The 12,858-nt window shown below is 33.3% G+C and overlaps 1 protein-coding gene across 17 annotated transcripts in view; it reads right to left on the reverse strand.

Annotated features, from left to right (window-relative positions):
- CTNND2 (catenin delta 2) overlaps positions 1 to 12,858 on the reverse strand; it is a 471,659-nt gene that overhangs the window by 127,716 nt on the left and 331,085 nt on the right. For all 17 annotated transcript variants that reach the window (XR_015743082.1, XM_026701042.2, XM_087930702.1 and 14 more), the window contains one exon: positions 1,979 to 2,111. Coding sequence is in view for 16 of the 17 variants with exons in the window: in XM_026701042.2 (XP_026556827.2) it covers positions 1,979 to 2,111 (133 nt within the window). In the remaining variant the exon portion in view is untranslated. The remainder of the gene's footprint in view (positions 1 to 1,978; positions 2,112 to 12,858) is intronic.

Here is a 12,858-nt window from a genome sequence, read left to right on the forward strand (position 1 = left end):
AAATACAAAGAACATTAGAAATTGCTGGCTACGTTTAGCTTGATTGCCAGGAAACATGACAGCTGTCTTAAAGTAGCTAAAGGGCTGTCATGTAGGAGACAATAAGCATTTCTGTTTACTGTTATTCCAGGAAACCTTATAAGAAAGCAGTCTGGACATCAGGAAGAATTTCCTACCGATAAGGACTGTTTAACAATATAATAGATTGCCTCAGGAAGAGGTGGATTGCTTTGCTGGAAATGTGTAAACAGAGGTTAGAAAGCCATCTGTCAGAGATGCTATAATAGTGCCCTGGAGAGGCAATTGGACTAGATGATCTCTAAGATCCTTTTTATTCTATGATTCAAATTAAGTACTCCAGGATTCCCTGAGGTCTGAAATGGAAGCATGCCATTTCATAGCATAAATCTTGTTTACTCAGAATATGGAAAAATAAGTTTCATGCTGCCAACTTACTGCAACTCTAGCAAGAAGAGCAATCTATAAGAGCTAATCAGAAAATATAATGTGCAGAATGGACTAATCAGCTGTTCAATCACTAAGGCTCCTAAAGGACTTCCTGAAAATGGCAAAAGAACAACTTACAGAAGCTTCCTAAAAGTGATCAGTTTGATGTCAATGGAAAGGACTTGCCGATGTACATTTAAAAGAAACTATTACCTATTAGCTTCTTTTCCAAGAAAAATCAAGAGATGAATAATCATTTTAATGAAAGTTTAAGTAGAAGCTGATTGCAAAAATGAAAACATATTGGGAAATTATACATATGAGAATAATAAATGCAAAATCTTTTCAAAACAAAATTACAACTACAGGTGTCCTCATTTACTGACCCATAAACTAATTTACCAGCTGCAATAGGGACTCACAACTCCATCACTAAGCAGCACAGTCATTAGGCACCAAATTACAATGACAGTTCCTGTTAGTTCTGAATACAGTTAAGCGAATTACCACAGGTTGATAATCACAACATGATGTGGCTTGTGGTTTCTTGCTGGTTTTCTTATTGACTTTGCTTTTCAGAAGCTGCCTATGAAGTTGTATACGGAGATCTCGTGACTGGAGGATACTGCAACTGTCATAAATGTGAGCCACTTACCAAGTGCCAAATATATGACCATATGAGCACAGGAACGCTGCGATGGCAACTTTGAGGACCATTTTGGACCATTTTTAAGTCTTGTTTTTCAGAGCCATTGTAACTTTGAATGGTCATTGACCGAATGAATGGTCAATAAGCTAGAACTATATGTACAATTTTTGGTGACATTTTTATAAGTACCCCCATTAATATGATTCTCCTTAGCTCCCAATGCCTTATGTGAACTAAATAAATCATCTATTCTTGCAACAATCCCTTGTAGAAAGAGATGTAGAGTAATGCTACATGCCGTCATGTATTTCTGAGAGGAAGAAATGATAGAAATCCTTAACTTGCTTTTAAGACCAACTCAAGATAGAAGTCTCTGGATCAGGGAGTTATCATATACCATAAAAATCAGAGAAGCCTGTTTGTTTGTTTTTTTTTGTTAAGCCAGGATACTTAAGACGGACTAATATAATACTTTGGTTTTGTACTGAGAAGCTTTTAAAAAGTGATATTTTAGAGAACCTGTTTAACCCGACCAAACCAGATTAAATTGTATTTTCCTTCTCATCAAGACATAGCTGTAAGGAAAAAAATAAGCAAAAAGTGGTATCAAAATTGATGAACACATTTTTCATAACACAGAGAGCACTGAAAGTTGCACATACCTTTACAATAAAAAGGGAAATTAGCTTTATTCTTCCCAAACAGAATCCATGAAGCCAGCCCCAAAATGCTCAGGTCTTCAGCCCAGTTCAAACAAAGTTACTATTCAGAAGTACTTAATACTGGTCTGATGAAGCCACTTCAGAATTGCAACATCGAGATGCGGACACACATACAAATACACAGAGAGATATATTCTCTCCTATTAAATGATTTTCTTACCTCAGCTTTTATCTTATTGTCGCCAAAGCATAAATGCTGTAAATAAGCAGCAGCATTAGACTGTACAGAGGGGAACTGATGCTGTAACATCTGAATAACTTCTGGAAGTTCTGGATCTCGCCATCCAAACTCTCTGTATACAAAGAAACAAGAAAAGATCCATTAGTGTTCATATGGTTGAAATGCTTAATGGTTTAATGTATTAATAGGAAATTGTTTGTGAGTGAGGGGGAATATTACCTCTGGAACGTATATGAAAAGGTAATTACTGCCATTACCACCCCAATCTTTACAAAAAGTTTAGAAAATAGCTTTCATTAGATTAGGATCTTCGAGTTCTATTATTCTAAAATAATAGAAATAGAATGCACTATAGGAAGCCCTGATAAGGATTATGAAAATAAAATACACAAAAAGCACAGCCAATATTCACAGGCATGCTATCTCATTGATGTGGAGCAATACCAATCCATGGATAAGATTTTTTGGGGGGTGGGAGGACGGACACAACTTTCTCACAAGAGAAGACATTAGAAGTTAATACCCTGAATGGCCACTTACTGCAGCAAGAAAAGGCATTATAGATGCAAATACAAGCAGATTCCTATCCTCTCTTGAAGCAATCACCATGCCCGCAAGTACACAAAATCTTTTAGCCTATTCTCTTCAATAGACAGGATGAATGCATTACTTTTATGGAGGTATGAGATTCCTTTCCTTTCTTTGGTTTTTTTGATACTACCTCTGCTATTTCCAAATTTTAGAGAGAAAGTCTCCAGCTTAATAGTTTCTCTTAGCATTCCAGCAAAATTATCAACAACGTATATGACTCTATAATCTATCTATCTATCTATCTATCTATCTATCTATCTATCTATCTATCTATCTATCTATCTATCTATCTATCTACATATATAGCGATATATGTACAATATATATAGAATGTAAATATAACTACAATATTTGCTTTTATAAATAATTTCTTCTTTTTTCTGCATTCAGATAAGTGTAGACTGCTGGCAACTAAACAACTCAATTCTTCTGAAAAATGAAGGACTTAATTCACCTTTCTTTTGATGGGTGCATATTATACTCCTAGGAGATAAAATTCATTGCTAGGTTCATGACATTGTTTTAATTCTCTTGTAGTTATTGCCTGCATTTGTATCTCATGCTAAGCTAAAGACTGACACTTGGTCACTGATCTAGGATATGCACCATGTACAAGTACATACACCTATGTAATCAGTTTTTATGATATTCATTTTTATTTCAAAGGAATATATTTTACTTTATTATTGTTACTTTCTATTGCTCATCTATGACATTTTAGCTTTGGAACAATTCTTGGAGAGATGAAGAAATAAAGATTTCTTACTATAAAAGAATGCGTAGGGAGAAACATGTTTTTTCTTTCTGTATAACAAAGTAACATGGTGTATTCTCTCATGTTGTGTCTGCGGTTGGGTATATATGTGCATTTGCTCCAGATCATGTGTCTAGGAGAAAGTGAGCTTAAAACGGAGCCAATATTCTGAGTCACTTATGCAACTGCCTTTCTTGTAAAGATGCAGTAAGGACTTTTTCTCCTGTAATATTTGTAATCCTTTAAAAAATTGTATACACTAAAGTAGCAATTCAGTGTTTGTTTAAAACTGTATCCATCTACTTAGTAGAAAAAGAAAAAAGTAGTCTGGATGTTGGCACCGTCATGAAACGCAGGCTTTAGATAAATGCACATTTCATGGCTAATAATGTCCACTATGCTAATCATTTCATGAACAACCATCCCATGGCAATCATTCTGTGAGATTGCTACAACAGGCTCTCAAAATTTTAAATGGGCTAAAAAACTAAATTAAATTGACTCAATTAAAGTGACCACCCACAAAAATAGTTTTGTTACATTTTAAGATTATACTCCAGAATATTACATAATATACAGAAACAAGGTATTTGGAACAAATTAATAATTGTTATAGAACACAATGTGCGCAATTCACAATTATCACTGATTATAGATATCATTTTTAAACCTTTTATCCTATGACCTAGAATTAAAATTTGATATATAGCATCAATAAAGATATATTATTTTATTTTATATTCTACCATGTTCCAATGATGTTCCTAATTAATAAAAATCAAGATGTCCTGTAATTGTGGCTAATGTAAAGCTACTTTTTAAAAGGTGGAAGCAAATATTTTCCTTCACTAGCCATTTATAGACCAGTCGAGGGACAAAATAATTCTGACAACAGGAACAGTTTTATGAGCATTAATAAATTGGTAAATGGATTTTTATATGAATCAAAAAATGTAGGTTATTTTTCAGAATGAATAGAATACTACGTGTTCATTTTTAAAATGGAATTCTGTTCTATTCTATTCTCAGTGGCGCATATTTCTAGTTGAAGAAATACATGTTTTTCTACTTATTTTTATTTTAAACCAAAATGTGGTAATACAGTCATGATTGGGACTCTCAAATGCAGGATGAGAAAAGGCTAATCTTTGTTTCATCCATGCAAGTCCACAGAGCTTGAGAAACAGAAATGCACAGTTCTGTTAGACAGTCACTTCTGGACTTTATATTATTTTCTGCACTTTTCATTAGGCTTTGAAAAAATGCTGGCATGTGTGAAAATAAACTAACTTACAATAAGCTATGATTACAGGCTCAGAAAATTTTACCACTTTTAACCAGAATCTGATCTATGTACAGCTTAGCATTGTACATGATTTCAGTCATTGTATGGAGGTATGTATACATCACTATTTGACAAATGATTTATATTATATTACATTCTGAAAACAAGACTTTTTTGAATTAGTTCAGTGAAAACTTATTTTTGTATTTTTCTTTGCCTTACTTAAGCCTGTACAACTGCATCATATTAATAATGTACTCCAGCATGATCTACATTTGCAACTGTTTTCATGACAATCTGCAACATTTCAAGGTCTCAAAACCTAACATAAATTTATAAAAGATATGGTTGACTTTACATAATGTTTTTGGGGTCCCCCCTTATATTATTATTTTTTGCTCAAAATGAGAATCAATCTTTAAATAAGTCCCCAAGCTTGAATTCAAACTTTAAAACTCTTCTAGAACAGCATTAATTACAAAAATACAGATAGTATTTTCCCATTAATATGCTAGAGATTGTCAATTTTCCATATAAACTGTTTAGGACATTGATGATCTACACATGGAAATAAATGCACAACAAATGGATATAAACCAAGTACTTAATAAGAATATATCTGTTTTGCAAGATTGGTTGACAATAGTGATCAAACTGTGTATTAATTTAAATCAGTACAGTATTAACCAGGATAACTCTATTACATTCACAACAGCATCTGTTAAAAACAAGTAAACACAACACTTGCATGTTATCTGTCAGGAATCCCGGACTGTGGACTGGCACTGGACCATGGCATCCCAACTGGGCTGCACAAACAAGCAAAGCCCCATCCACAGGATGCAAGCAGAATATAAAACCACACCCCTTCTGATCTGTAGAAAAACCTTTCTCTATGGAACCGGTCCCTGGTGCCCAAAAGGTTGGGGGGCACTATTATAGGTAATAATTGCTCTAGTTGTGCAATAATTGGATTTCAAGACTGGAGTAATTCATTTCTAGAAAAAAGTATATTTTAAAAGACAAAATAATTCTAGCACCCTGTAGTGGAGAATAAACTTAATATGCCAACTGATAATTTATTCACAATTAATAAAGGGTTGTAGGTAATATGGGCATTTAGTCCATATTATTTCAGAAACCTAAAATAGTATAAATTGTTTCGGGCTTCCATGAAAACCAATTATGTTTCTTCATTTTGCATACTTAAATACTGTGGTGGCGCAGTGGTTAGAATGCAGTACTGCAAGCTACTTCTGCTGACTGCAGTTCGGCAGTTCAATTCTCACTGGCTCAAGGTTGATTCAGCCTCCCATCCTTTCGAGGTGAGTAAAATGAAGACCCAGATTGTTGGGGGCAATATGCTGACTCTGTAAACTGCTTAGAGGGGTTTTTAAAGCACTGTGAAGTGGTATATAAGTCTAAAAGCTATTGCAATTTATAAACTTCACAGCAATGATTTAGAACTAATAGGAAGCATAGATATTTTTATCTGAAAATGAATGCACCCTGATTCTTCCCTTCTTTGGTCTCAAGAAAACCATATTTTTGTCCACTTAGATTTATGTGCCATCCAAAACAATAGAGACTAGGCAACTGATACTTTGGAGTCAGATCAGGATTGAGGGATAGCTGGTTAGAGAGATTTTCTCTATTCAGATTATATGGGAAAAGCTGCTGACTTTATTTTTATTTTATTCATACTTCATTTATCTATACTTGCTTGTCACAAGAGAGTAAAAAAATAAATAAAAATTCAACCTCCCTATTAGCAAAAGAAGTTAAAGAAAAGTAATATATAGATATAAAATGGGGAATATCTGATTTGGTCATGTCTGAAAAACTTTCAGCACCAAAGTGAAGATAAGTTAAAAGAGTGAAACAGATTTTGAAAAGAAGCTGGTCCTGTATAATACATTTTTTATTGGCTAGACCACACTTTTTCATTACTTAAAATGTACTAACTTGTAATATGTTTACTTTCTGCGAACCTTCACAATTTGTCTCTACATCAAAGTAGCATTTAGATCCAATTATTGGATTGTAATTTACAAACTTTTAAAAGAAACCTGAATAGATATAATAAAAGGCAATGAGGATGATCAGGGAACTAGACACTAAAACTTATCATGGCATAAAAGAGGAATTGGACATATTTAGTGAGGCAGCATTTGTTTAAAAAAAAATCAAAAAAGATTCTCTAGAATATGTGGCAGCAATAATGCTAAACATCTTTAAATCAGTCATGTCTGTTTTTCAGGCTTCTACAGGAACCTTTTTCCCTCATGAAATGTCAGAGAAAATCCTAATGTTTGCCTTAGTGTTAGGTGTTGACATGTTATACCCTGTGAAATTTTATAATTTATTTATGCACCAAGACACAGGTTGGGTTATCACATTATGCATCTAATATGAACCAACTTTTATGCTTTGTACACCATGGTCACATGTGAACCAAAACAACTTGTCTATATTCAGCAAACCATGGTTTGGCTAGCTGCATCTTGTGGCTAGCTTGTGTCATCTTCACAGTGCTATTTTAATTTTAATCTACATGGCATGCCTACTAAAAGAAACTTGATTGATAACTGAATATCAGCAGAAACTGATAATGTAATTCTAGAGTACTGAAATGATTAATGTGAAAATTTGCAACTAAATGTTAGCCTAGCAAAATACCATGTGCCTATTTAGATTGTGGCAAGATAGAATAAAATATTCAAAAGAAAGATTAAACATCAATAAAGCATAATAAGAGCTTTCGCCCCTCCATCTGACAAATTAGCCATTATTTATTGCTTGTTGTGCTATAGAAGATCATTTGTCTTCATTTGCAGATTTGCGTCACTTTCTGTTTGGAAAAAAAATATTGCAAACAAATACATGAGTGCTCAGTGGAGAATACAGACATTGTTACATAGCTCACCATTGGCACTTTTTACCTTGAGACTCTGGGCAGTATGACAAACATCCCTTAGTTATAGCAAATTTTCAAGGTTTAGATATTTACTTATAGCCATAGTTTGTTATACAATAGGATGCTCACATATTAATCAAGCAGTTAACATATAGAAGCTCTGCAATTCTACTCATTTTTGCTCAGAAACTTTTATTGCAGTATTGTACAACAAAATTTCTATAGGAACCATTTAATAAAAATGGCATCAGTCATTTAAAAGAAAAAGCAAAATTTTGAGGCTGAAGATGTAATTATAGTTTGCCCTTGGTGTTCTTTTTTCATTATTTTTCATCAGTTTGTTTCATTGCCGAATGAGGCAATGAAATCTATTTAATTCAGCGCTGTTTCCAAACATGGCCAACCAGATATTTTTGAAAAGCCAAAAATAAAAAATAAAGATAGGAACTATTCTATTTTACCCTCCAGCATGAACAAAGATAAATTGTCTCTAGTATTTAACAAAACTGTGATGAGTCATTCCCAGGGAGAAGATACTATACATATGAATGGCTAAAACAGCAAATTGGACAATAATAGACTCTTGCTTGCTGTGGATTCATGAAACATGTATCCTTATTTATTTACAAACAATTTGCATCAAGAGTTTTTCAAAGCTTAAATAGACAAGGTTAGCTTTTTAACTGTCATAATGAAAACCACAAATCAAGAAAAGGCAATTAATCAAATCAGATGGAAAACAATTGGCACAGAATTAGGAACAATAGTATATGGATTAACAGCTTAAATCAGCATTTGTTTTCACAGCATATTTAAAAATCTAATTTCAGATGAAAAGCCTGCAAAATGTGGCCCTTTTAATCCCCAGTGGAAAATGAATCTGGGCTCAATATCTGACAGAGTTGGATTAATGTTTGGATTCTATAGCTTAGTCCTTTTAATCTGGTTTACCAGAAGATAGTCATGATATATTTTAAGGCCACAAAATCTTAATAAAATGTAAGCAATCTTGTTAAACTACTACCTTTTTAATGGATGCACTTTGCACCAGATTCTGCAGACATTGGCTGTTACTACCAAACTACAAACTAAAAATGATCTATTATCAATACTCGAAGTAAATTTTAATTTCAGCTCTGTCAAGTAGATGGCAAATCATACTGCAACTCTGAAGTTTTAAAATATAAAATTCTCTTATTTTTAGTAATTACTTTTAGTAATTTTAGTAATTATTACAAGTGCAGCTATTTAGCAACATGTATACATTCTATAAGAGACAGATGATACAACCACCACCAAACAAACAAACAAAAGGTAAAATGCCCGCTATTTGTCAGGTTTATGCATGCTTTGAACATGATTCTGCAGAAACACGTTGGATCTTGGGCAAACATACCCCTCTGCTTTAAATACAAGAAGCCTGTGTTTTTTGGACTTCCAGAAGAGCTTTAAAAAGTGCAACTATTTAGGAACTGATTCATTAAAATTAACTCTTATGTCAGTTGTAATTTTTTCCAAGTTCATATAGAAGCCACAAAAAGCATTACTGTTGTTTGAAGGATCACTGTTCAACCTATATTGTCAACCTGGTGGCCCCCCAGATGTGTTATATTTTACATCCCATCAATTAAGCTGACTGCCAGTGAAAGAAATTGCCATCTAGCATACCTGGCAGTTACACTGAAAGAGAAGAAATTTTGCTCTATCCCTTTTCTATTGAAACCCCTTTACCTTGTCAACATTGGAAAAGTGATAATTTAGGAGGGGGCTCAAAAATATAACACAGGCAAAAAGAACCACATGTAATAGCATAATGCACTTCATCCCTTGTCTTTGCAGGATTTCAGCTTTATCCTCACAAAATAGGTCAAGGAGGAGGAAAGACGAGAGGGATGAACACGATTAAACTTTGCAGCACTGGATGGATTTCCCACACTGAGGTGATTGTATAACTAGACACCTCCTAGATCATCTCCACCAATAGAGGGTTTTTTGGTTTTCCTTTATGATTTGGTTCTGCTATCTTATATATATATATATATATATATCCATTTACTATTGCATTATAAACTTTCATTATCCTCCCGTTTTGCTATTAGCAGCTCCTACTGAATTAATGTAAGATTCTTTATTTTCCATTGTGTAAAATATGCACTAAGAATTGTGGAAAATCTGAAACCCAGATAGATGTGTTGGTCTAAAATAGTCAAAATGCATATATTGTTGCCTGGGTTCTCTGAGATAAATTGCTTGTAACATGCATCTCTCTGGTGAAAAGCAAAAAAAAAAAAAGACATAAAAATCTTGAACTCACAGCATACTGTTAAAAAAACTGTTGGCAAGAAATTTAAAATGCTTAGATAGAATGGCAAAAGTCCCATTAGCACTATTATTCAGAATGAACTTCTTCAAATGATATAACATGTTTGAAAAATGAGCCCTAATTATCTCATTATATCTTATGGTATGTTGCTCAGAGCATTACTACTTTATCAATTGAGATAGTTTACCTGCTAATTATTCTATCTTGAAGTAAAATAACATGTGGGGGGAAAGGACACTTATAAAGTAGTAAGGGAGGAAAGGGTTATAATAAAGACTGGAGATTGAATAGCTTTACTACTAAAAGCAACCATCAAAGACATAAATTATTACTGCTTGTCAGGACTCTTTCAACTGCTTTCTTTCGTTTTGACTGTTATACTGTATATTATACACACAGATACAAACTTTGGCTTCAGCTGAATTTAATTAATAGTAACTACATAGCACATTGATACTGCAAGAATTTTGCATTGCTTTCTTCCCTTTTTTGTTTTAGCTTAATTTACAATCCTGAGATACCTAGTGGAGTCCCATCTAAGTACTAATCAAGTAACATTTTGCTTCACCATTTTAAGATCATCTCTCTCATGATACTGTATACAAGAGACTTTCAAAAAACCACTCAAAATCATTTCCAATTCCATTCCAACTTCCTGATTTCAAAGAGGAAAGATATCTGATAGCACATCTCCTACAGCGATTACTTGGAGGTGAAGGAGGAAAAAAGAAAAGATGGATAATTTGGGCTCTCTTTACAGAACTAGCAAGTTTCTTTCTAGACAAGAATATGAAAGCAAACATGGTCAATTGAAGCAATCAGTGTATCAATATTTCAAAATCCTCATTAAACAATTCCCTAAAGAGGGAGGACTTAAGTCAACCACTAACAAAATAAGACAATGTCATCCCCAATTTAGATCTGTGATGTAATATTGATGTATAAAACGATATGTCTGTTTGCAACCTATCACTATAGTGACTACATTGCTGTTAGAAGGAATAAATCTGTGGGTTGGATGGGACTTTGATATTATCACAGAATATAATATAGAATAGGGTAGCTCTGATTATGATGACATAGAAATTACTAAAGTATGTCTTATTCGACAACGGAAAATCATGACTAATTAAAAACTTATTCAAAAATGAACTCAGAAAAATGAAGCTTATTTGTCAAAAAAATAGGGTTTGTGTGTTTAATCCTTCATTTCCTGCTTTGTTACACTCTACTCATTCCAGATGCAGGTGTAATTGTTGAGGGCAATTCAACTGTCATGTATTTGCTAATGTGCTCTCCTAATCATTTGTCTTCACAAAGACACATTAAACTGCTGTGAAATATGGCCCTTCAATAATTGCTATACCATTAGTCTGAATTTCGTATAGAATATTGACTTTCTGACTTTCTTATTTACTATGTTAGAGCTTTATGAAAAAAAGTGCAAGAATAAAATGTAAAAGACAAATATTTGGTGAATATCAGCTTCAAATGTGGAAGAGCAGTAAAGCTGTACATGATCTTAATATGGAAGACCACCTGAACATAGAATGATTGCTCTTCCCTACTGTTCTCACTTAGTTTCCAAGATGTTCATGTTTCCTTTAATATTATCGTACTGCTAACTATATAGTGGATTCACTGGGAGTAAAATTCTGTGATTCAATCACTCAAATGCTAAAACATAAGTGACAGTAAAGATGTAAACAGAAATATAATAATCATTTAACTGTGATTGCTTTGTTCTATTCTTCTGTGAGAAATTAAACAGCAGAATTTGAAATTAGCTTTAATTTAAACCCTTGCCTGCAATAAAATTCTGTAAGAAAATATTTGCTTCATGGGCATATGCTTTGGCCATCTCAAAGGCACAGAGATGCTTTCTTAAAACTCCATGACAGAATCAAAACCTACAACACATCTCTATCAAAAAGTCAAGAATATTTTTTAAGCGGTCGTTTTTGAAATATTTTAAACCTATGTTAAAAAACTGGAACTATCAATGGATTTAAGCCCTTAAAAACAGTATCAACAAATCTCAGATTGCTTTAAAAAAACAACTATATTTAGGGTATACAGGTAATCCTTGACTTACGACTTAAATGGACCTCCCCAAAATCCATTTTCCAGAAGTCGTTAAGTGAATGCCATGATTGTTAAACTATGCTAATGGTCACTTTTGATGAAAATGGGAAATGTAAGTTTTTTTGGCAAAAATTTATTAAAATGAGGTCAAATGACTGCAAAAACAAGCACTGCAAATGGCCATAAATAAGGGTCAGTTGCTAAGCACCTGGCATGCAGTCACATGACTACATAGAGGGGGAACTCCTTTGGAACTTTGAAACCAGGTCCTCTGAGGAGATCTATCATAACTTTGAATGGTTTGCTAAATAATCAGTTGTAAATTGAGGACTACCTGTACCTGACTCCCCAAAGAATGTATTCAAAAGGGCAGATATCAGACTTTCCATACTGGATGTGTAAAAAATTTGAGGGTTCACAAATCCATATAATATGATTATGTGATCATTTGGTACATTTTGGGGATAGTATATTAATATACTATATATATTAATACACTATATTAATAGTATTTTAAAGACTATTTAAGCAGATTTATGGCAAAATCATTGTTACATTGGTTAAGTATTTCCTCCATTTTGGATTTTCTAAATTTTTGCATCCTTGCACTGAATATTTTAAAAAGATCATTTAGATTTTACTGACATATAAAGAGAATTTGAATGAACATAGAATTCTGAAGTACTCATTCAAAGTCTCTTTTCTTACTCATTTTTAGATCTCTAAAAGGCCCCTCCTTTTTTTTGTTCACTGGGTTAATTTGTTCCAACAGTTGCAAATCACCCCCCCCCAAAAAAAAAATAATGTCTGGCTCATTGAGCATAAAGTTAGAAAATTACCAATCTATAGATTCCTACTTTCCTACATACCCCCCAGCAACCTAGAAGACATCATCCTTATTGAC

Source organism: Pseudonaja textilis, chromosome 3 (genome assembly GCF_049901715.1).
Source record: "Pseudonaja textilis isolate UNSWEBS1 chromosome 3, rPseTex1.2, whole genome shotgun sequence".
Taxonomy (NCBI): domain Eukaryota; kingdom Metazoa; phylum Chordata; class Lepidosauria; order Squamata; family Elapidae; genus Pseudonaja; species Pseudonaja textilis.